This window comes from Ornithorhynchus anatinus, chromosome 17 (genome assembly GCF_004115215.2).
Source record: "Ornithorhynchus anatinus isolate Pmale09 chromosome 17, mOrnAna1.pri.v4, whole genome shotgun sequence".
Taxonomy (NCBI): domain Eukaryota; kingdom Metazoa; phylum Chordata; class Mammalia; order Monotremata; family Ornithorhynchidae; genus Ornithorhynchus; species Ornithorhynchus anatinus.
In genome coordinates, this window is record NC_041744.1 from 1,453,665 (window position 1) to 1,478,964 (window position 25,300).

A 25,300-nucleotide genomic window follows, 5' to 3' on the forward strand; every position below is an offset into this window, starting at 1 on the left:
GCCTCCTTTTTTTCTATTGGTATTTGTGAGGCATTCACTGTGTGCCAGGCACTGAACTATGGGCTGGGGTAGATACAAGCTAATCGGGTCAGACGCAGTCCAAGACCCAGACGGGGCACAAGGTCTTAATCCCCATTTTACAGATGGAGGAACTGAGGCCCAGAGAAGTGAAGTGACTTACCCAAGGTCACCCAGTGGACAAGCGATGGACCCTAGATTAAAACCTAGGTCCTTTTGACTCCCATGCCCAGGCTCTATCCACTAGGCCACGCCGCTTCTCTATTTATAGCTCAGATCTGGCCATCCACCGTCCTCAGAGATAGCGATGCTGTTGGTGAGATTCACCTCTTGGGCTCCAGTGGGGCTGAAGAGGTCACCATGGGCCCTTTGTTTTTGTTTATATTTTTTTTGAATTTTAATTGTATTTATTAAGCATATGCTACATGCCAGGCACCGTTCTAAGTGCTGGGGCAGGTACAAGATCATCAGGTTGGATCCCCGGGCTGCCGTCCTGGAGAGGCGAGGAGGGGACTGAGGCGAAGCCGCAAGGGACTACTAATGCGAAAGGAGCTGGTTGTAATCCCGGCAGTGGATGAGAAATAAAGGGCTTAGAGAAGCAGTGTGGTCTAGTGGATACCACCCAGGCCTGGGAGTCAGAAGGACCCGGGTTCTAATCCCAGCTCCCCTACCTGTCGACAGCGTGACTTTAGGCAAGTCACTTTATTTTCTGGGCCTCAATTACCTCATCTAAAAATTAGGGATTGAGACTGTGAGCCCCATATGGGGCAGGGACCGTGTCCAGCCTGACCTGCCTTGTGTCTACCCCAGCACTTAGAACGGTGCGGGTATTGGGTAAGTGTTCAAATACCATTTAAAAAAAAAAAAATCCAAAGGGCTTCATAGCCCAGCGCAGCACAAAAGCCTCTGCAAAAGCCTCTGAAACCTGCATCTTGTGGGTAACACCCTGGGGCCGGGCTGTGAAGTACCCAGGAACAAGGTCAATGGCCTAATCCAGGATTTGCTAATTAATCATGGCACTTGTTAAGCGCTTACTATGTGCCAAGCACTGTTCTCAGCGGTGGGGTAGGCACAAGTTAATCGGGTTGGACACAGTCCCAGTCCCACATGGGGCTTCGCACTCTTAATCCCCATTTTACAGATAATGTTGGTATTTGTTAAGCGCTTACTATGTGCAGAGCACTGTTCTAAGCGCAGGGGTAGACACAGGGGAATCAGGTTGTCCCATGTGGGGCTCACAGTCTTCATCCCCACTTTACAGATGAGGTAACTGAGGCACGGAGAAGTTAAGTGACTTGTCCACAGTCACACAGCTGACAAGTGGCAGAGCTGGGATTTGAACCGATGACCTCTGACTCCAAAGCCCAGATAAGGTGATGAGGCACAGAAGTGACGTGGCTTGCCCAAGGTTACACAGCAGACAAGTGGCAGAGCCAGGATTAGAACCCACCACGTTCTTCTGACTCCCAGGCCCGGGTCCATCCGTTAAGCCACGCTGCTTCTCTAAGCAAGCAAGTTCCACTCAATCACATCTGGAGTCCAGGCTCCCTAAGTCAATTAATCGGTCCATCAGTTACATTAACTGAGAAGCAGCGTGGCTCGGTGGAAACAGCCCGGGCTGCGGAGTCAGAGGTCATGGGTTCCAATCCCGGCTCCGCCACTTGTCAGCTGGGTGACTTTGGGCAAGACACTTCACTTCTCTGGGCCTCATTTCCCTCATCTGGAAAATGGTCATTAAGACTGTGAGCCCCACGTGGGACAACCTGATCACCTTGTTGGTATTTGTTAAGCGCTTACTATGTGCCGAGCACTGTTCTAAGCGCTGGGGTAGACATAGGGGAATCAGGTTGTCCCACGTGGGGCTCACAGTTAATCCCCATTTTACAGATGAGGTAACTGAAGCACAGAGAAGTTAAGTGACTTGCCCACGGTCACACAGCTGACAAGTGGCAGAGCCGGGAGTCAAACTCATGACCTCTGACTCCGAAGCCCAGGCTCTTTTCCACTGAGCCACGCTGCTTCTCAGTGTTTACAACAGTGCTTGGCACATAGTAAGTGCTTAACAAATGCCATTATTATTATTATCCTTCCTGTCTCACAAGCCTGTAACCTTGGCGATCTCCTTGACTCCTCTCTCTCACTCAACCCGCATATTCAATCTATCACCATATCCCGTTGGTTGCCCGTCACAACATCGCTAAAACCCGCCCTTTCCTTTCCATCCAATCTGCTAGCACGTTCATCCAAGCAATTATTCCGCTTTGATTATTTCATCAGCTTCCTCGCTGACCTCCCTGCCTCCTGTGTCTCCCCACCCCAGTCCAAGTTTCACTCTGTTGCCCGGATCATTTTCCACAAAGACATTTGGGCCGTGTTTCCCCACTCCTCAAGAACCTCCAGGGGTTGCGCATCCATCTCTGCATCAAACAGAACTCTTCACCATTGGCTTCGGGCACTCAATCACCTCGCCCCCTACCTCACCTGGCTCCTCTCCTACTACAACCCGGCCCGTACGCTTTGTTCCTCTAATGCCAACCTTCTCACTGTCCCTCCATCTCGTTTACCTCGCCGCCGACCTCTCGCCCATGTCCTGTCTCTGGCCTGGATCGCCCTCCCTCTTCACATCCGACAGACAATTCCTCTCCCCGCCTTCAAAGCCTTACTGAAAGCACATCTCCTCCCTTGGCTAAACCCTCATTTCCCTTTTCTCCCACTCCCTTCTCCATCACCCTGATTTGCTCCCCTTATTCACCCCTTCCACCTCAGCACTTATGTAGATATCCATGATTCATTTATTTATACATTAATGTCTGTCTCGCCCTCTAGACTGTAAGCTCCTCCTTGTGGGCAGGGTGTCTGTTATATTTCGGTACTGTACTCTCCCAAGGGCTTAGTACAGCACTCTGCATACAGTAAGCGCTCAGTAAATATGATTTATTGATCTACCTAGCCCTTGGGAGGCTACAATATAGAATAGAGTACAATATAGAACAGGATACGTACATAAGTGCTTTGGGGTTAGGAGAGGGGAAGAGCAAAGGGATTGCAGATATGAGCGTAAGTGCTTTGGGCCTGGGGGCGACGCAGAAGGAGATGATGAGAAAAAGCGGAGATGTGCTTACTTTAAGAGATAGAAGTGATTTTATAGGAATATAGTAATAATAATAATATTACTCCATTATTACTATTACTTTTGGAGGAGATGTGCCTCAATAAGGCCTCGAAGCAGGGGACGGGGTTGTCTGTCGGATGAGAGGAGGGAGGGCGTTCCAGGCCAGAGGCAGGACGTGGGTGGGGGGTCACGGAGAGACAGGCGCGATTGAGGTACAGTGAGAAGGTGAGTGCCACAGGAGTCAAGGATTTTATTATGCACTCACTATGTGCCAAGCACTGGGGTAGATACAGGGATGTCATGTTGGACACATTATCTCTAAGGTAAGTAGGAGAAGGAACGGCTACTGAGTCTCCATTTTGCAGACAAAGAAACTGAAGTATAGAAGAGTTACAGAAGGGTCCCACCCGCAAGGAGCTGACGATCTACATGGGGAGATGGACTTTAAAAAGCAGACTCACCATTTACCAAGATTCAGCCCCGAATAATAATAATAATAATAACGGTATGTTATGCACCTATGTGCCAGGCACTGTACTAAGCTCTGGGGTAGAAACCAGCCAATCAGACTGGTCACAGTCCCTGTCCCACACAGGGTTCCCAGTCTCAATCCCCATTCTCCCGATGAGGTAGCTGAGGCACAGAGAAGCCAAATGACTTGCCCAAGGTCACGCAGCAGACAAGCAGCATGGCTCAGTGTACGGGATTGGGAGTCACAAGGACCTGGGTTCTAATCCCGGCTCTGCCACATGTCTGCCTTGTGATCTCGGGCAAGACAGTTCATTTCTCTGGGCCACAGTTCCCTTATCTGTAAAATGGGGATTAAGAGTGCGAGTCCTATGTGGGACAGGGACTGTGTCCAACCTGCTGAACTTGAATCCACCTCAGAGTTTAGAACAATGCTTGGCACACAGTAAGCGCTTAACAAGTACCCCAATTATTATTAAGTGGAGGAGCAGGAATTAGAACCCAGGTCCTTCTGACCCCCGGGGGCCCATAATCTATCCACTAGGCCCCGCTGCTGCTCCTGAATGCGCAGTTCTCGGGCTGCTGTCCTAAGAAAGACTGCTTCACTGTCCCCAGGAGGATGAAAACCCTTCCTCGGGGCATGACAAGAGTTCCTAGAAAGTAGTCCCGACCCCAACTGAGTCTCCCAGAGAGCCTCAGGACCAAAGTCAGTGAATGGATTTCAAAGGTTAAACTGCAGAGAGCAGGTGAGTCCCCGGGGCCAAACAGGGAGGGACTGTTAAGATGTTAATCTCTTGTAAAAGTTACACAATTCTAGATTATCTTGCCCAGTTTGGTCACAGAGGTGACAAGACCAGCTTCTCGGAGTCTCACCTGGACCTTTGTGTCCTCTATCAGATTTCCCTCGGACTTCACAAGGGCCCCCGTGTGTCTGTCTGGGGATGGGGGGGAAAGGGATTGCTGTCCCGGGGAGAAATGACCCTAGTTTGGGAGGCCTGAGAGCCTCCGAGTCAACTGGAAACACCCTCTGATTTTCAGAGACCACAGGGCTGAGTCTGATTCTTTTCACTTGCAGTGCAGCCGACTGGCACTTAGACAACTGTGATGACTGTTGTACATTCCCAAGCGCTTAGTACAACGCCCTGCATTCGGAAAGCGCTCAAGAATTACCACCGCTTCCACTATTAATTCCCCATCAGTCAATCGGATTCATTGTGTGCTTACTGTGGACAGAGCACTGTACTAAGTCCTTGGGAAGGGTACAGATTTTTTACGGTATTTGTTAAGCACTTACTTTGTGCTAAGCACAGTACCAAGCGCTGGGGGAGATAAAGGGTCCCCCGTTCCCGATCCTCTTTTTTACAGATGAGGTAACCGGAACAGAGACGCAAAGTGACAGTGTCACAATATTACTGACTTGGTAGAGCCATTCCCTGTCCGCAACGAGCTTACGGTCTAGAGGGGGAGATAGACATTAATATAAATAAAATATGGATACTATTACTCCAGCTGCATGCTAGGGAAAGCAAAATACTAGAACAGGGTCCATTAAAAATGGCAAAATGCATTTATCCTCAGAGCATTCATTCATTCGTTCAATAGTATTTATTGAGCGCTTACTATGTGCAGAGCACTGTACTAAGCGCTTGGAATGAACAAGTCGGCAACAGATAGAGACGGTCCCTGCCGTTTGATGGGCTTACGGTCTAATCGGGGGAGACGGGCAGACGAGAACGATGGCGATAAATAGAGTCAAGGGGAAAGAACATCTCATTAAAACAATGGCAACTAAATAGAATCAGGGTGATGTACATCTCATGAAACAAAATAACAAAATAAATAGGGTGATAAAGATATATACAGTCGAGCGGACGAGTACAGTGCTGAGGGGGTGGGATGGGAGAGGGGGAGGAGGAGAGGGAAAGGGGGGAGAAGAGGGTTTAGCTGCGTAGAGGTGAAGGGGGGGTAGAGGGAGCAGAGGGAAAAAGGGGGGAGCTCAGTCTGGGAAGGCCTCTTGGAGGAGGTGAGTTTTAAGTAGGGCATTACACAGTGACTCAAGAGTCGGCCTCCAGAAGAGCATGTAAAGAAAAACAACTTAAGCTCCTGGAAGGTAAGGCTCGGGTCTCCTCACTCATTCCTTCAATAGTATTTACTGAGTGCTTACTATGTGCAGAGCACTGTACTAAGTACTCTCCCAGAACAGTTACTACTGTGCACTGCAGAGAGTTGGTGCTCAATACATACTGCCGATTGTCTGAAATGCAGTTCAGTGCAAGAACAAACTAAAGGCCGGGGCCTTGTCTCTGGGAGCCCGTAGAACCTAGGAGAGGATTTTCAAGTGGGTAGAGTGACCGGGAGTGAACGGAATCCAACAGGGGTGAGCCAAGCAAAGGCGAACCGAAAGGGAGACCATCACATAAGAATAATAATTATGGTATTTGTAAAATGCCTACTATGTGCCAGGCACTGCTCTAAGCGCGGGGGTGGTTACAGACAAATCAGGGTGGACTCACTCCCTGTCCCTCTTGGGGCTCACAGTCTCGATAATCCCTATTTTACAGATGAGGTAACTGAGGCACAAGAAGTGAAGTGACCGTCCAAGGTCACACAGCAGACAAGTGGCGGAGCCAGGATTAGAACCCATGACCTTTTGACTCTCAGGCCCGTGCGCTTTCCACTGCTAAGCTGCTTCTCACATGGTGGGGGCCCTCTGATTCATCTCTGATCTCCCCGACTTCATATCCCCTAACTGCCACATCAACACGAGTATTTCCATCCTCCGTTATTCCCTCCTATCTGTAATTTACTTCTGTGAGGCTATGGATCTTGTGCCTACCCACCCTATTATTGTATTGTGCTCTCCCAAGAGCTTAGTCCAGTTCTCTGCGAACAGCAGGCGCTCAATAAATGCCAATCGCTCACTGTGGGCAAGGAATGTGTCTACCAACTCTATGTTGTACTCTCCCGAGAGCTCGGTCCCGCGTCCTGCACCCGGTGAGTGCTCACTCCGACTGATTGGAGTCCCTCGAGCCTCAGGGGAAGATGAAATGAAGTCCACAGGGCCAATATTTAAGCAGATCTTTACAACTCCAAGCTGACCCCATCCCACTTCTCCTTCCCACACCGAAGTGGCTTGTCTTCACCGGCCTCCCTGCCGTGAACCGGGGCCATCAGTAATAATAATTACGGTACTTGGTAAGCGCTTACTCTGTGCCACGCACTGTGCTTAGCGCTGGGGTAGATACAAGTTAATCGGATTGGACACGGTCCCACATGGGGCTCACGCTCTTAATCCCCATTTGACAGATGCCGTAACTCAGGCCCAGAGAAGTGACTTGCCCAAGGTCACACCGCAGACGTTTGGAGGAGCCGGGATGAACACCCAGGTTCTTCTGACTCCCAGCCCGCGCTCTAGCCGTGAAGCCACGCTGCTTCTCCGTGGCATTTATTGAGCGCTCGTGTGCAGACTACTGTACTAAACGCTTGGGAGAGTATGAGAGAATAGAGTTGGTACCCGCAAGGAGCTTCCAGGCTCCAGTTTACCAGAGAGAAGAGGCAGAGTTCAGGCCTGCAAGGCACGGTCCCCTGGGCCGTTTCTCACCAGTGGCTTCTCACCGTCCAAATGAATCAAACTCAACAACAGCCATCCTCCCCTCGGTCCAACTAAAATCAAACTCAATAACAGCCATCGTCCCCTCAGGCAAGGACTCTTCCAGTGCCCAATCATGTCTCCCCCTGAGACGAGAGGCCACGGAGAAGCCCGATTTGCACTTTGATGGAGAGAAGCCCGGAGGGGTGGTCCCCGGCAGCCTGGTCACCCGCGTCCGTCCGTTCTGCTGGTCCACAGCGGGCAGAGGTGACCTAACTGACCCCTGAAGTCCTCACAAACTCCCTCCTTCCACCTCAGGCTCTTGAGCAACTGCAAGCACAGGTACAGGACACCTTCCTTCAGGCTACTGTCAGAAACCACAGGGGGACACAGAGATGCCTTCGCAGCTGCCTCTCCTTGAGAGAAAGCCGAGATAAAATTTTTTTTAGAAAGGGGGGAGGATCTGACAGCATTATTCCAACTTCCCAAAGACCACGACACAGGGATATCACAAGAAAGATGGTTTCCACAAGGCAAACTCTTCGCCAGGGCTTCGGCCTCAAAGGCCGGGCAGGGAGGGCGAGGAGGGTCGGGCAGAAACTGGAACCCGACTGGAAACTCCTGGAGCGGTTTTATCTCCACAAAGCCATCAATTTTCCTTGGGCCCTCTTGGACTGTCACCAAAAGAGACCTCAGACTAGACCTCCTTTGCCACCCCAGAACATCACGGAAAACCAAAAGATAAACGATATTCTTTTTTATCTTCATCACCCTGGTACCAGCCAGTCTGGGGGGAGGGAGGTAGCCAAGAAAAAAAGGCCAAGAAAACATTTGAAACAATGCTCTCTTCTTTCTAGTGGGGGATGCGATCCCCAGATGCCTCCCCGACCAGAGACCTGGCCTCTTGGACGGGATGCCCGACCAGCTTCCTGGTGCCCCTGACGTGACTCTTTTTCAAGGAGGCTGCCAATCCCTGTGAGTGTTCTCTGTCTCTTCCACTCCCAAGATACCCCAGAGTCCTCCTGTACCCCTCACCCCGGGGAAGACTAGAAGCCAGGCCAACTCCTTCCCGCCGCCTCTCCTGTAGCCCTTTTTTTCCCAGAGTTCCTCGGTCTCTTGCTCTCGGCCTCCTCTCTTGGTTGGGCCCCTCTCAGCCTCCAGCTCCAATCCCCCTTTTTCTCCTCTAACCCTTTTTTTCCCCAGAGTTCCTCGGTCTCTTGCTCTCGGCCTCTTCTCTTGGTTGGGGGAGGCCCCTCTCAGCTTCCAGCTCCAATCCCCCTTTTTCTCCTCTAACCCTTTTTTTCCCAGGGTTCCTCAGTCTCTTGGCCTCTTCTCTTGGTTGGGGGGGAGGCCCTTCTCAGCCTCCAGCTCTGATCTCTCTTTTTCTCCTCTAACCCTTTTTCCCCATAGTTCCTTGGTCTCTTGCTCTTGGCCTCTTCTCTTGGTTGGGGGAGGCCCCTCTCAGCCTCCAGCTCCAATCCCTCTTTTTCTCCTCTACCTTTTTTTTCCCAGAGCTTCTGGTCTCTTGCTCTTGGCCTCTTCTCTTGGTTGGGCCCCTCTCAGCCTAACCCTTTTTTTCCCCAGAGCTTCTGGTCTCTTGCTCTTGGCCTCTTCTCTTGGTTGGGCCCCTCTCAGCCTAACCCTTTTTTTCCCCAGGGTTCCTCGGTCTCTTGGCCTCGTCTCTTGGTTGGGGGAGGCCCCTCTCAGCCTCTAGCTCCAATCTCCCTTTTTACCCTCTAGCCCTTTATTTCCAGAGCTCCTCGGTCTCTTGCTCTTGGCCTCTTCTCTTGGTTGAGCCCCTCTCAGCCTCCAGCCCCAATCCCTCCTTTTCTCCTCTAACCCTTTTTTTCCGCAGAGCTCCTCGGTCTCTTGCTCTCGGCCTCTTCTCTTGGATGGGCCCCTCTCAGCCTCCAGCTCCAATCCTTCTTCTCTTGGTTGGGCTTCTCTCAGCCTCTAGCTCCAATCCCCCTATTTCTCCTTTAGCCCTTTTTTCCCATAGCTCCTCGGTCTCTTGCTCTTGGCCTCTTCTCTTGGTTGAGCCCCTCTCAGCCTCCAGCCCCAATCCCTCCTTTTCTCCTCTAACCCTTTTTTTCCGCAGAGTTCCTCGATCTCTTGCTCTCGTCCTCTTCTCTTGGATGGGCCCCTCTCAGCCTCCAGCTCCAATCCTTCTTCTCTTGGTTGGGCTTCTCTCGGCCTCTAGCTCCAATCCCCCTTTTTCTCCTTTAGCCCTTTTTTCCCATAGCTCCTTGGTCTCTTGCTCTCGGCCTCTTCTCTTGGTTGGGTCCCTCTCAGCCTCCAGCTCCAATCCCCCTTTTTCTCCTCTAACCCTTTTTTTCCCGCAGAGTTCCTCGGTCTCTTGCTCTTGGCCTCCCCTCTTGGCCAGGCCCCTCTCAGCCTCCAGCTCCAATCCCTCCTTTTCTCCTCTAACCCTTTTTTTCCGCAGAGTTCCTCAGCCTCTTCTCTTGGTTGGGCTTCTCTCAGCCTCTAGCTCCAATCCCCCTTTTTCTCCTTTAGTCCTTTTTTCCCATAGCTCCTTGGTCTCTTGCTCTCGGCCTCTTCTCTTGGTTGGGTCCCTCTCAGCCTCCAGCCCCAATCCCCCTTTTTCTCCTCTAACCCTTTTTTTCCCGCAGAGTTCCTCGGTCTCTTGCTCTTGGCCTCCTCTCTTGGCCAGGCCCCTCTCAGCCTCCAGCTCCAATCCCCCTTTTTCTCCTCTAACCCTTTTTTTCTGCAGAGTTCCCCGGTCTCTTGCTCTCGGCCTCTTCTCTCGGATGGGCCCCTCTCAGCCTCCAGCTCCAATCCCCCTTTGTCTCCTCTAGCCCTTTATTTCCCAGAGCTCCTCAGTCTCTTGCTCTCGGCCTCTTCTCTGGGATGGGCCCCTCTCAGCCTCCAGCTCCAATCCCTCTTCTCTCGGTGGGGCTCCTCTCAGCCTCCGGCTCCAATCCCCCTTTTTCTCCTCTAGCCCTTTATTTCCCAGAGCTCCTCGGCCTCTTGCTCTCGGCCTCTTCTCTTGGCCGGGCCCCTCTCATCCTCCGGCTCCAATCCCCCTTCTTCTCCTCTAACCCTTTTTTTTCCGCAGAGTTCTTTGGTCTCTTGCTCTCGGCCTCTTCTCTTGGCCGGGCCCCTCTCATCCTCCGGCTCCAATCCCCCTTTTTCTCCTCTAACCCTTTATTTGCGCAGAGTTCCTCGGCCTCTTCTCTTGGATGGGCCCATCAGCCTCCGGCTCCCATCCCTCTTTTTCCCCTGTAGCCCTTTATCTCCCAGAGTCCCTGTGCCTCTTGCTCTCGGCCTCTTCTGTGGGATGGGCCCCTCTCAGCCCCCCGCTCCAATCCCTCTCTTTCCCCCTCGGAGAGGGCCCCGAATCCCTTCACCCCACACTTCATTTCCCCGCCCCCTCCTCCCCCAAAGGGACCCTTCCCGTGCCTCCCCCTAGCTCGAGGCCGCCCCGCCTCTTGGCCTCTCCTTTTCCGTTCGTTCGATGGTATTTATTGGGCGCCCACTGTGTGCACTAAGCGCTGGGGAAAGTACAATGCGGCGATAAAGAGAGTCGATCCCCCCGCCCACGACGAGGGCGCGGGCCAGTCCTTTGCCGCCCCGCCGAGGGGCTTTCCTAATCCTTCCCCCCTCCCCTCAGAGACCCCCACCCCCACCCCTCCTCCCTGCCGGTCCTTGGGCCTTCTCCTCCGAGCAGCCCCCCGGGCTCTCCCTGCCCTCCCTCCCCGCGGCCCGGCCTCCTCACCGTCCGGCTGGGGCGCGGGGCCCGGCTGCGCCATGGCGGGCGGGGGGCGGGGAGGAGCCGGGGGAGCCGGGGGCCCCGGGGGAGGGGAGGGGAGGGGAAGGGAAGGGAAAGGGGTCCCGCCGCCGGCTCAGCTGTGGGAGGGGGAGTGGGAAGGTCCGCCGGAGCCGGAGCCGGCCGCCCACCTCCGCCTCCTCATCCTGACAGAGGGAAATGAGCAGTGCGCAGGCGCGGCGGGCGGCGGCCCCGACACGTGACCTCGCCTCAGGGAGGGGGCGGGGCCGGGGGGATAAGGGGGCGCGCGCGCGGCCTCGAGGGAGCTGAGGCGGACGGGCCTCGGGCCTACCCGACAGGCGGCCCGCCCTCACACCTAGCACCCCCCCCCCACTCTCCCCCCACTCTCCCCCCACTCTCCCCCCACTCTCCCCCCACTCACCCAGCACCACCATCCCACACTCCCCCCTTCTCCCTCCCTGCCTGTCCCCCAGTGACCCAGCAGGGACCATCCCACACCCCTGACGCCCTCCCTCCGTCCCTGATTCTCCTCAATGGCCCACCATCGTCCATCTCACACCCCTGCCTCCCCTTTCTCCCTCCCTGCCTGTCCCTCGGTGACCCAGCCCGGACCATCCCACACCCCTGACGTCCTCCCTCCGTCCCTGATTCTCCTCAGTGAGCCAGCATCGCCCATCTCACACTCCCGACTCTCCCTCCCTGCCTGTCCCCAGTGACCCAGCAGGGACCATCCCACACGCCTGACGCCCTCCCTCCATCCCTGATTCTCCTCAGTGACCCACCATCGTCCATCTCACACCCCTGCCTCCCCTTTCTCCCTCCCTGCCTGTCCCCCAGTGACCCAGCAGGGACCATCCCACACCCCTGATGCCCTTCCTCCGTCCCTGATTCTCCTCAGTGATCCAGCATCGTCCATCTCACACCCCCGACTCCCCCTCCCTGCCTGTCCCCCGGTGACCCAGCAGGGACCATCCCACACCCCTGACGCCCTTCCTCCATCCCTGATTCTCCTCAGTGACCCAGCATCGTCCATCTCACACCCCCGACTCTCCCTCCCTGCCTGTCCCCCGGTGGCCCAGCATGGACCATCCCACACGCCTGACACCCTCCCTCCATCTCTGATTCTCCTCAGTGAGCCAGCATCGTCCATCGCCCCTGACTCTCCCCCTTCCTCCCTGACTGTCCCCCAGTGACCCAGCATGAACCATCCCACACCCCTGACTCTCCCTCTCCATCCCTGACTCTCCCTAGATGACCCAGCATGGACCATCCCACATCCCTGACTCTCCCCTCTCCATCCCTGATGATTCTCCCCAGTAACCCAGCATCGTCCATCTCACACCCCCGACTCTCCCCTCTCCATCCCTGACTCTCCCCCAGTGAGCCAGCACGGGCCATCCCACGCCCCTGACTCATCCCTCTGCATCCCCGACTCTCCCCCAATGACCCAGCATGGACTATCCAACATCTCCAGCTGCCCCCCTCCATCCCTGACTCTCCCCCAGTGACCCAGCACGGACCATCCCACGCTCCCGACTCTCTCCTCTCCATCCCTGCCTCTCACCCAGTAATAATAATAATAATGTTGGTATCTGTTAAGCGCTTACTACGTGCAGAGCACTGTTCTAAGTGCTGGGGTAGATACAGGGTCATCAGGTTGTCCCACGTGAGGCTCACAGTTCATCCCCATTTGACAGATGAGGTAACTGAGGCCCAGTGAAGTGACTTGCCCACAGTCGACAAGTGGCAGAGCCGGGAGTTGAACTCATGACCTCTGACTCCGAAGCCCAGGCTCTTTCCAAGTAACCCAACACCCAGCCCATCCCACACCCCTGACTCTCCCCTCTTCCTCTCTGACTCTTCCCCCAGTTAGCCAGCGTGGACCATCCCACATCCCTGACTCTCCCTTCTCCATCCCTGACTCTCCCAGTGACCCAGCATCATCCATCCCACACTCCTGCCTCTCCCTTCTCCCTCCCTGACTCTCCCCCAGTGACCCAGCACAGACCATCCCCCACCCCGACTCTCCCCTCTCCATCCCCGACTCTCCCCAGTGGCCCAGCACAGACCATCCCACTTCCCTGTCTATCCCTGCTGACCCAAGGAACATCTCACATCCCCGATTCTCCTTCCAGTGACTCGGCCAGCGTCCATGGATTTTCCTAAATCAAAATGGATGTGATTATCTCATATCTACTCCCACGCTCAGCATACCATAAACACTTAAACCTGGAGGAGCGGGAAGAAGAGAAGGAGGTGGAGGAGAAGATGACGATCTAGAAAGCAGGTAAACAGCCCCAAGGTCTGTCCGGTCCTGGGAATGGAAGTACATTCAGCTGTCTGGGCGCTGTAGAGATTGTCCTCTCTCAAATGTTTACCTCAGTTGTCTACAAACAGGAAGCGCTCAATAAATATGATTTATTGACATATCCTTTCCCATCTTCCTCCTGCCTGTAATATATTTTAGTGCCCGCCTCCCCCACTGGACTGTAAGCTCCTTAAAGGCAGGGATCATGTCTTCTAACTCCCAAATGCTTAGAACAGTGCTCTGCACACAGACAGTGGTAAACTCATAGAGGACGGGCTCGTAGCTGCTAACTCCATCGTACTATCCCAAATGCTCAGTGCAGTGTTTTGTACCCAGTAGGACCCCGGTTGACCGATTGATGAGCGAAGTACAGGTGAAGCCTAGTGGTTCTTAATTTTTCTTTTAATGGCATTTGCTAAAGTGCTTATTCTGTGTCGAGCACTCTTCTAAATTCATCGGGTCGGGCACGGTCATTCAATCGTATTTATTGAGCGCTTACTATCCCAGTCCTACATGGGATTCACATTCTATGTATTGAATCCCCGTTTTACAGTTGTGGAAACCTAGGCTCAGAGAAGCGATGTGATTTATCCCAGATCACCCAGCACGTAAGTGGCAGAGCGTTGGTGGGATTTCAGGAGGCTTTGAAGGCGGCCTGGGAGCTGGGGTCTGGGGGAACAGAAAGGGTGAGGATGCGGGAAATGGCGGGCAGAGTGTGCGCGGGGGGAGGAACCTGTATTTTATCTGTAATTTATTTATTATATCTGTAATGTATTTATTATATCATAAAGTAATTTATTCATGTGAATGTCTGCCTCCCCCTCTAGACTGCAAGCTCGTTGAGGTCAGGGAATGTGTCTATCGTCCTACTGTTCTCTCCCAAGCACTCGGCACAGTGCTTTGCACACAGTACACGCGCAATAAATATGACCGAACGAATGAATGAAGGGGACGGGCCGAGAGGATCCTGGGATCCGGGAGGGAAGCTGAGATGGCCTAACTGGTCCTCCCTCTGCCAGCCGGCTCCAGAGTTTCTACTTGGCAGGAAGCGTTCGGGTGTCCAGTTCCCGGAACCGGAGGGCGGGACGGGCCACTTATCTCGAGCCCTGGGGCCTGGCACCAGACCCCGGGAGCGGCCAGACCGGTTCTGCTCTCCGCCCTGCGATCTCACCGTCCGGCCGAGCCCGGGCACCGAGGAAATGCCCCTCTCCCCGTCGGGAGGCCGAGGGGATCAGAGGAGAGAAGCCTGGATCGATCGATGGATCAGCGGTATTTATCGGGCGCTTACCGTGTGGCATAGGACCGGACTAAGCCCTCTGGGAGAGTTGGTAGCCACGCTCCCTACCCACAGAGAACTCACAAGGAGAGACAGACATTAAAATAGATTAGGGAGAGAGGAAATGGTAGAGAATGATCATAATAATGTTGGTATTTGTTAAGCGCTTACTATGTGCAGGGCACTGTTCTAAGCGCTGGGGTAGATACAGGGTCATCAGGTTGTCCCACGTGAGGCTCACGGTCTTCATCCCCATTTTCCAGATGAGGGAACTGAGGCACAGAGAAGCGAAGTGACTTGCCCACAGTCACACAGTAATAATAATGTTGGTATTTGTTAAACGCTTACTATGTGCAGAGCACTGTTCTAAGCGCTGGGGGAGATACACGGTGATCAGGTAATCGGGTTGTCCCACGCGAGGCTCACAGTTAATCCCCATTTTACAGGTGAGGTAACTGAGGCACAGAGAAGCGAAGTGACTTGCCCACAGTCACCCAACTGACAAGTGGCAGATCTGGGATTCGAACTCATGACCTCCCAAGCCCGGGCTCTTTCCACTGAACCACGCTGCTTCTCCATCATCGTGGTATTTATTAAGCGCTTACTATGTGCCAGCGCTGGGGTAGGTACAAGCAAATGAGGCCGGACACAGTCTCTCTCCCGCAAGGGGCTCACAGCGTTAATCCTCATTTTACAGATGAGGTAACTGAGGCAGAGGGAAGTGTCCAAGGTCACACAGCAGACACGTGGCGGAGCGGGATTAGAACCCAGCTCCTCCCCCCTCCCAGGCCCCTGCTCTATCCACTAGACCGTACTGCGTCTCCCGAATAATTCCAGAAGTCCTGTGGGGCTGGGGTTAGGATCAAAGCGCTCAAGGCGTACACGGCCGAAGGCAGAGTCAATGCAGAGGGGAGGGCGGAGAGGGAAAATGAGGGCTTAGGGAAGACAGGTGGCGGAGTCGGGATTAGAACCCATGACCCGTGCTCTATCCACTCAGCTGTGCAGCTCCTAAATGCCACTCAGGACAGTCCTCTGCTCACAGCGTGGCTCAGTGGAAAGAGCCTGGGCTTCGGAGTCAGAGGTCATGGGTTCGACTCCCAGCCCTGCCACTCGTCAGCTGTGTGACTGCGGGCGAGTCACTTAACTTCTCTGTGCCTCAGTCACCTCATCTGTAAAAACGGGGATTGAGACCGTGAGGCCTGTGGGGGACAGGGATTTCCTGTACCCACCCCAGCACTCGGTACAATGCCTGGCGCAGCGTAAGAGCTTAACAAATGCCGCAGTTATTATGATTATTACACAGAGATGGGCCCAGAGATATAGAGAGATACACAGAGCGATAATGCGGTCCTCCGACGGGATTTAATACCTTTAGTGTTGAAAGCTGCTGAGATCTTGCTTCATTTCTTCCCGGAAGATTCGCCGGGGGCAACAGACTTCAGAGCAACGACATCGTGTCCGATTACCCGCGGATACCTGTCCTGCCACCTTCTTCTTGCCAACTCCTCCTCGTACTGTTTGCCTTTTCTGCCATTAGTCTGGAAGCTCCCCGAGGTCGGGGAACGTGCGTCCCGTTTCTGGAGCCCTCCCGAACGGTGAGGAGCTTCGCTCTGTACCTAGGAGGAGTTCCGTAGGTGCCACTGAAGGATTGATCACCGTACCTCCGGGCAGCTCCTGTCAATCCGACGCCCCTTGAGCCAACCAGGGTGAACGGGACTCTATCCGGGCTGCAAATCCTGAACCCAAATCTTTTAGGGGCAGGGTTCGCACTCGAGCCTCCCTAACCCTCCGATCCCTCCCCCCGTTCGCCCTCCCCGTCAAGCGTGAGTTCTAGGGTGGCTGACCCGGGAGACGCCTCGGTTTCTCCGCTTTCAGCACCCTGGTCCTTCTCCCGGGGCAAATCACGCTCCCTTTCGGGGCCTGGTTCTCAGTAAAGTCATTCATTCATTCAATCGTATTTACTGAGCCCTTTCTGCGTGCGAAGCACTGTGCTAAGCCCGTGGGAGATGCAGAGAAGCAGCGTGGCTCAGTGAAAAGAGCCCGGGCTTGGGAGTCAGAGGTCATGGGTTCAAATCCCGGCTCTGCCACTTGTCACCGTGGGCGAGTCACTTCACTTCTCTGTGCCTCCGTTCCCTCATCTGTAAAATGGGGATCAACTGTGAGCCTCACGTGGGACAACCTGATGACCCCGTATCTTCCCCAGCACTTAGAACAGTGCTCTGCACATAGTAAGCGCTTAACAAATCCCAATTTATTATAGAGAAGCAGCGTGGCTCAGTGGAAAGAGCCCAGGCTTGGGAGTCAGAGGTCATGGGTTCGAATCCCGGCTCTGCCACCTGGCAACTGTGTGACTGTGGGCGAGTCACTTCACTTCTCTGTACCTCAGTTCCCTCATCTGGAAAATGGGGATTAACTGTGAGCCTCACGTGGGACAACCTGATGACCCTGTATCTACCCCAGCGCTTAGAACAGTGCTCCGCACATAGTAAGCGCTTAACAAATCCCAACTTATTATTTTTATAACAATAAACAGACACGTCCCCTGCCCACGACGAGTTTACCGACTAGAGAATTTACAGATTTGTAAATGTCAACAGCTCCAGTGGGAGGGCAAAACCCTAAGCCAGGTCAAGACTGGCAGAGGAGGGAGGCCTTGAAAGAGCCCCTCTCCCCCACCCCGTCCCTTCCAGCAATCGTATTTATTGAGCGTGTATTGTGTGCAGAGCACTGGATTAGGCACTTGGGAGAGGACAGTATAACGACAGACACATTCCCTGCCCAGAAGAGCTTGCGGTCTTAAATGGGAGACAATCATTAATATAAATTAATAAAATGGCAGATAGGGACCTAAGAGTTGTGGGGTTGGAGGGGGTGAATAAAGAGAGCAAGTCGGGGCGACCAGAAGGGAGTGGGAGAAGAGGAAAGGAGGGTGCAGTCAGGGAAGCCTTCTTGGAGGAGATGGGCCTGCAGTGAGGCTTGAAGAGGGGGAGAGTGATCGTCTGTCGGCTATGAAGAGGGAGGGTGATCCAGGCCAGGGGCAGGACGAGGGTGAGGGGGTCGGCGATGCGATAGGCCAGATGGAGGTACAGGTTCATTCATTCATTCAATAGTATTTATTGAGCGCTTACTATGTGCAGAGCACTCAACTAAGCGCTTGGGCTCTATCTAACCGGCCCGGCGGGCTCACAGTCTAGGTTGGCATTAGAGGAGTGAAGTGTGCGAGCTGGGTTGGAGTAGGAGAGTAGTGAGCTGTTCAAAGCCCCCAGCTCCATTTTCCAGGCCAGTGGGGTAGGAGGGATTCATTCATTAAATTGTATTTATTGAGCGCTTACTATGTGCAGAGCACTGAACTAAGCACCCGGGCTCTATCCAACCGGCCGGGCGGGCTCAGAGCCAGACGGCGACCGACGGGGGAAGAGGGTTTGGGGTCTGCGAGTATTGGAGAGGTACTTTGTGACTGTTTATTTATGGGTTATTTAGGGGAATCAAATCCCACATCCAGCCCCTTCCTCCCCGCCCCCCGCCTCCCTCCGGCTGGTGGGAAAGGGCTGAGCGAGCCGCGTCGGGGCTCTGAAATAACCCTAATAATAATAATAATAATAATAATAATACCACCCGCCCGTTCTCGGGAACCGACGGCGAGGGAGGACCGAAGGAAGTTGGGTCTGCCCGCGCCTGTCGCCAAGGGGCCGGACGGGCTTCCTTTTCCCCGGGGCGTCCGGGACGGAGGCAGAGGAGTGGGCTTCGTGGGGGCGGTGGGGGCCGGTCCCCCCCCCGGGTCCTCGGCTGTTGGGGAAGGAGGGGGAGCCGCCCTCGAGACCCCTCCCGACTCTTGCCCACCTTGGGGTCTCTGATCGGGCCTGAGAGTTTCCGGCGGGGGGCTGGGAATATACAGATTTGGATCTATGTGGGTGATTCGTGGGTGTGCGAGTGGGTGTACACTCTGGACGTGTGCTGCGTGTGGGTGCTCTGAGTGGTTGTCTTGTGCGGGTACCTGTGGTGTATATGCTATTTACCCTATTTATTTTGTTAATGAATTGTACATCGCCTTGATTCTATTTAGTTGCCATTGTTTTTACGAGATGTTCTTCCCCTCGACTGTATTAATCGCCATCGTTCTCGTCCGTCCGTCTCCCCCGATTAGACCGTAAGCCCGTCAAACGGCAGGGACCGTCTCTATCTGTTGCCGACTTGTTCATTCCAAGCGCTTAAGTACAGTGCTCTGCACATAGTAAGCGCTCAATAAATACTATTGAATGAATGAATGAATGAATGAATGAATGAATATGCTCTGTTCCCCCCACTAGACTGTGAGCCCGTCATTGGGCAGGGATGGTCTCTATCTGTTGCCGAATTGTGCATTCCAAGCACCTAGTACAGTGCTCTGCACATAGTAGGCGCTCAATAAATACTCTTGAAGGAATGAATGAATGCCAGTGACCCCCCGACCTGGGTTCTAATCCCAGCTCCCCCGCTTGCCTGCTGTGTGACCTTGGACAAGTCACTTTAGAAGCAGCCTGGCGTAATGGCTGGATCCCCGGGCCTGGGAGTCAGAAGGTCACAGGTTCTAATCCCGGCTCTGCCGCTCCTCCGCTGGGCGGCCTTGGGCAAGTCCCGTCACTTCTCTGGGCCTCCGTTACCTCATCTGGAAAATGGGGATGAAGACCGTGAGCCCCACGTGGGACGACCTGATTACCTTGTCTCTACCCCAGCGCTTAGAACAGTGCTTGACGCATAGTAAGCGCTTAACAAATACCATCATCATCGTTATTATTATTATAGTAAGTACTTAACAAATACCATTAAAAAATAAAATTACTTTGAACCTATCCCAGTGCTTGGCACATTTTAAGGGCTTAACAAAGACCACAGATACTATTATATTATCGGGGGAAGGCGTTCAAGACTTTAAACTCGTTTTGGACAGGGCATGTGTTGGTTTATTGTAATACTCTATTCTCCGAGGTGTTTAGTACAGTGCTCTGCACACAGTAAGCAGTCAATAAATAAGATTCAATGAATGAAGTTTAAGGCAGTGGGAGGGTCAAGAGTTTACAGTCCCTCCAGACTGCGAGTTTGCTGTAGGCAGAGAACGTGTCTGCAAACTCCGGTGTATTGTACTCTCCCAAGCGCTTAGTACAGTGGTTTACATTCCATATATTTAGAGCATTTTTTATCTGTACTGATGTCCGTCTCCCCCACGCTAGACTGAGCTCGTTGCGGGCAGGGAATGTCACCGTTTATTGTTGTAGTGTACTTTCCCGAGCGTTCAATACAGCGCTCTGCACACAGTAAACACTCAGTAAATACGATCGAATGAATGAAGGCTCTGCAGATAGCAAGAGCTCAATAAATACCATCGATCGATTGATTGAGAGGGAAGGACAGCTAGGAGGCGAGATGGGCAGGGGCAGCTGAAGAGAGTGGGAAGCCGAGGGAGGAGGCTGGGAGAGGATCCTGAATCCAGTACTGGGGAATTTCCACCCGATGGATTGATTTACTGATCAATGTGGGGAGCCCAAAAGCGGCCCTCTTTCCCTAGGATTGAATAGCGAAGCGAGGAACCCCGTCCCCTCCGTCCCTCTCCCCCGGGTCGTTTTCACGGGGGGGAAGAAGGCTGGGGTACGGAGCGGAGGAAGCCCGCGCTCCGCTCCTCTGGCGCTCACCTTCTCACCGGGCCTCCATCTCGCCCGTCCTTGCCGCCGACCCCTGGCCGACGGCCCGGAACGCCGTCCCTCCTCAAATCCCACCGACAATCCCGCTCTCCCCCCTCAAAGCCTTGATGATGATGTTGGTATTTGTTAAGCGCTTACTATGTGCCGAGCACTGTTCTAAGCGCTGGGGTAGACACAGGGGAATCAGGTTGTCCCACGTGGGGCTCACAGTCTTCATCCCCATTTTACAGATGAGGTAACTGAGGCACCGAGAAGTGAAGTGACTTGCCCAAAGTCACACAGCTGACAAGTGGCAGAGCCGGGGTTCGAACCCATGACCTCTGACTCCAGAGCCCGTGCTCTTTTCCACTGAGCCATAAAGCCTTACTGAAGGCACATCGTTATTGTTATCATCAATTATAATGGTATTTCTCAAGGGCTTACTATGTGCCAGGCACTCTACTAAGAGGCTGGGGTGGCTACAAGCAAATCAGGTTGGACACAAGCCCTGTCCCCTGTGGGGCTCGGTGTCAATCCCCATTTTACAGATGAGGGAACTGAGGCCCGGAGAAGTGAAGTGACTTCCCCAAGGTCATACGGCGGACGGGGGGTGGTGGAGTTGGAATTGAAACCCAGGCCCGAGCGCTATCCACAACGCCACGCTGCTTCTCACATCTCCTCCAAGAGGCCTTCCCAGCGTGGCTCAGTGGAAAGAGCCCGGGCTTCGGAGTCAGAGGTCATGGGTTCGACTCCCGGCTCCGCCACCTGTCAGCTGTGTGACTGTGGGCGAGTCACTTCGCTTCTCTGTGCCTCAGTTACCTCATCTGTAAAATGGGGATTAACTGAGAGCCTCACGTGGGACGACCTGATGACCCTGTATCTCCCCCAGCGCTTAGAACAGTGCTCTGCACATAGTAAGCGCTTAACAAATACCAACATTATTATTATTCCCTGGCTAAGCCCCCCTTTTCCTCATCTCCCGCTCCCTTCTGGTCGCCCGGACCTGCTCCCTTCGTTCTTGTGAGCCTCACGGGGGACGACCTGATGACCCTGTATCTCCCCCAGCGCTTAGAACGGTGCTCGGCACATAGTAAGCGCCTAACAGATACCAACATTATTATGATGATGATTACTCCCCCTCCTCCCAGCTCCACACCTCTTAGGTCCCTATCTGTCATTTTATTTATTGGTTCTGATGTCAGTCTCCCCCCCCGAGACCGTCAGCTCGTGGTGGGGAAGGTTTGTCCCTGTTTCCCAAGCGTTTAGAACAGTGTTGCGCACCCAGTAAGCGCTTAATAAATAGGCTTGATCGAACGAATGAATGGAGAGGAGCAGGAGAATTGGACAGGTGGGAACAGAGCGCCTCCTGGCGGACACATCGGTCAATCGTATTTATTGAGCGCTCCCTGTGTGCAGGGCACTGTACTAAGCGCTCAGGAGAGCCCACTACCATAAGCAGAAGCAGCGCGGCTCAGTGGAAAGCAGCGGGGGCTTGGGAGTCAGAAGGACCTGGGTTCCAATCCCGGCTCCACCCCGTGTCAGCTGGGTGACCTTGGGCAAGTCGCTTCACGTCTCCGGGCCTCGGTTCCCTCATCTAGAAAATAATAATAATAATGTTGGTACTTGTTAAGCGCTTACTATGTGCAGAGCACTGTTTGGGGATGAAGAGTGGGAGCCCCATGTGGGACATGGACTGTGTCCACCCTGATTAGCTCCTATCTACCCCAGCGCTTAGTACAGTGCCTGGCACTTGGGAAGTGCTTAACAGATACCATTTAAATTGTACATTATAAATTACTAATTTATTCATATCAATGACCGTCTCCCCCGCGAGACTGTCTGCTAATTCTTAGTACAGACCTGGGTTCTGATCCCGGCTCTATCACGTGTCTGCTCCGTGACCCTGGGCAAGTCACTTCGCTTCTCTGGGCCTCAGTTCCCTCATCTGTAAAATGGAGATTAAGAGTGAAAGCCCCGTGTGGGGCGGGGACTCTGTCCAACCTGCTTAACTTGGAACTACCCCGGTGCTTAGACCAGTGCTTGGCACATGGTAAGCGCTTAACAAATACCGTGATTGATAGTATGGTAAGCGCTCAATAAACACGATGGATCGACCAATGGATTAAAAAAAAATGTCTCTAGACCCGCCATCCCGTGCTCTTTCTGCTGGGCCTCGCGGCCTCCCAGCTCCCAGCGTTTAGGGCAGTGTTCTCACACAGAGTAAGCCCTCCGGGAATACGATGAAAACAACAAAATCAACTATTCTGGCCTCTGGCCTCCGACGAGGTTAAGTTTCGCGCAGCGGGGCCGGGCCGTTTTTGCCAGATCCCGCCTAGCTCCGCGGCCCCCGATCCCTGGGGACCGGAGGGGGGGGGGGTTTGAACCCCTGTCAGAAAAAGGAAGTAATGTCCCCTGCTTCGGTGGCTGCCTTGATTTCTACATTTTGAACCGGCTCCCTCCCGTCCGGACTGGCCCCGATTGGCCAGAAGCCCCGGGCCCATTATTTATAGTGTTCACATGACCCGCCTGCTGATTATTTCGGTGGCACGGCTCGGTCGGGAGGTATCAGAGTTTCCACTGTTTTTGCTTCTTATTTTCGGTCGATGTCTAAATCAAGTACGGATGTTCGTTCGGGGCCCGAATATAGAATAGGTGTTGATGTGTGGTGAGGTGATTTTTTTTTTTTTCTCCCCACCCTCCGGCCCCTTTTGCTTCTCGAAGAGCCTGGGAGTCACACAGTCCCAGATCGTTTGGACCGAGAAGGACTTAGAGAGGTCACCTTGTCCATCCCTCTGCCCCTGGGCAGGCCAGCCCAGAAATATGGTGGCCTGCTCTCATCCTAAAAATCTCCAGAGCGGGAAATTTCATCACCTCCCCGACCCTTGAACCGATCAGTAAGTAAGCGGTGGTCTGCCGACAAACACCTACCGCGTATAGAGCACTGTACTGAGCACTTGGGAGATCTGTCCCCTCCTGCCCCAGAGAAGCTGCCAATCGAATAGGACATTATTATTATTATTATTAACAAAGATTAATTAATATTAACACAGTGGGGAGTGGGGAGGAAGAAGCTCCCTGAGGGCAGGAGTGATATCTACTGACTGTATTTTTTTAAAAATAGCATCCGTGAAGCGCTTACTACACGCCAGTCTCCGTACTAAGTGCTGAGATAATTAGGTTGGACACAGTCCCTGTCCTCCCTGGGGCTCACAGTCTTAATCCCCATTTTACAGATGAGGAAACTGAGGCCCAGAGAAGTGAAGCGACTTGTCCAAGGTCACACAGCAGACAGGTGGCAGGGATGGGGTTAGAACCCAGGTCCCCCTGACGCCCAAGCCCGTGCTCCGTCCACGAAACCACGCCGCTTCTCTCTGGCCTCGTGCTTTCCGGAGCGCTTAGTACTGTGCTCTGTGCCCAGTAAGTGTTCAATAACTATCACTGATGGATGAAGTGGCGTGATGTTTCTCACTCTTGAGTGGACACCGGTCAGGTGATCAGCCTGTCCACGCTCAAGGGAGAAGGACCAGGTCGTTGAGAGGGACGTCTTGCGGCCTGAGCCCCACCCTGCAACAGGCCGTGCTCCCTATTGAGTTAATAATAACGAAAATAATAATAATGATGATAACTGTGGCACTTGTTAAGCGCTTACTATGTGCCAGGCACCGTATTAAGTCCTGGAAAGGATACAAGCAGATGGGGTTGGACCCATCCCTGTCCCACATGGGGCTTCACGCTCTTAGTCCCCGTCTTATAGACGAGGTAACCGAGGCCCGGAGAAGTGAAGTGACTTGCCCAAGGTCACCCAGCAGACAGGAAGAGTGCTCTGCACACAGTGTGCGCTCAATAAATCCGACTGAAGTGGCGGAGCCGGGATTAAAACCCAGGTCCTTCTGGGTTCAGCTTGGCTTAGCCTCCACGACTATTTTTTTTTTTTTTAAATGGCATTGGTTAAGTGCTTATTTTGTGCTAGGCCCTGTGCCAAGCTCTGGGATGGATACAAGCTAATCAGGTTGGACGCAGACCCTGCCCCGCACGGGGCTCACGGTCTTCACCCCCGTCTCACAGATGAGGGAACTGAGTCAGAGAAGTGAAGCGACTTGCCCGAGGTCACACAGTAGACAAGTGGCAGAGCTGGGATTCGAACCCAGGTCCTCTGACTCCCAGGCCACCCTGCCCCTTGTGAAGAGGCTTTGAACTTGAGTGGGCTAGTCCCCCCCTAGACCGGGAGTTTTGGGGGGCAGGGAACATGCCTACCGACTCTTTTGCGTTGTACTCTCCCAAGCGCCTAGTACAGTGCTCTGCACCCAGGAAGCACTCGATAAATACGGTTGATCGATCGATCGATCGATGGATGTAATAATAATGTTGGTATCTGTTAAGCGCTTCCTATGTGCAGAGCACTGTTCTAAGCGCTGGGGTAGACACGGGGGAATCAGGTTGTCCCACGTGGGGCTCACAGTCTTCATCCCCATTTTACAGATGAGGGAACCGAGGCACAGAGAAGTAAGTGACTTGCCCACAGTCACACAGCCGCCAAGTGGCAGAGCCGGGATTCGAGCCCACGACCTCTGACTCCAAAGCCCGTGCTCTTTCCACTGAGCCACGCTGCTTCTCAGCCACGCTGCTTCTGCTACTGTCTCCGTGCCTCAGTTCCCCCATCTGCGTTTTACAGGCTGTGAGCCCCACGCGGGACAGCGACTGTGTCCAACCCGATTCGCTTGTAATAATAATAATAATAATAATGATGTGGGTATTTGTTAAGCGCTTACTATGTGCAGGGCACCATTCTAAGAGATACAGGGTCATCAGGTCGTCCCACGTGAGTCTCAGTCTCCAGATGAGAAGCAGCGTGGCTCAGTGGAAAGAGCCTGGGCTTCGGAGTCAGAGGTCATGAGTTCGACTCCCGGCTCTGCCACGTGTCAGCTGGGTGACTGTGGGCAAGTCACTTCACTTCTCTGGGCCTCAGTTCCCTCATCTGTAAAATAGGGATTAAAAGCGTGTGAGCCCCACGAGGGACCACCTGATGACCCTGTATCTCCCCCAGCGCTTAGAACGGTGCTCGGCACCTAGTAAGCGCTTCACAAATACCAACCTTATCAGATGAGGTCACCGAGGCCCAGAAAAGTG

The 25,300-nt window shown here is 53.6% G+C and overlaps 1 protein-coding gene across 1 annotated transcript in view; it reads right to left on the reverse strand.

The window, feature by feature from the left end:
* The window catches only part of RABEP1 (rabaptin, RAB GTPase binding effector protein 1), a 37,565-nt gene extending 26,601 nt beyond the window's left edge, over positions 1-10,964 (reverse strand). Inside the window, exon 1 of the mRNA XM_029082399.1 lies at positions 10,924-10,964. Within this exon, the coding sequence (XP_028938232.1) occupies positions 10,924-10,957 (34 nt within the window). The 5' untranslated portion in view covers positions 10,958-10,964. The remainder of the gene's footprint in view (positions 1-10,923) is intronic.
* Positions 10,965-25,300: the final 14,336 nt, after the last annotated feature.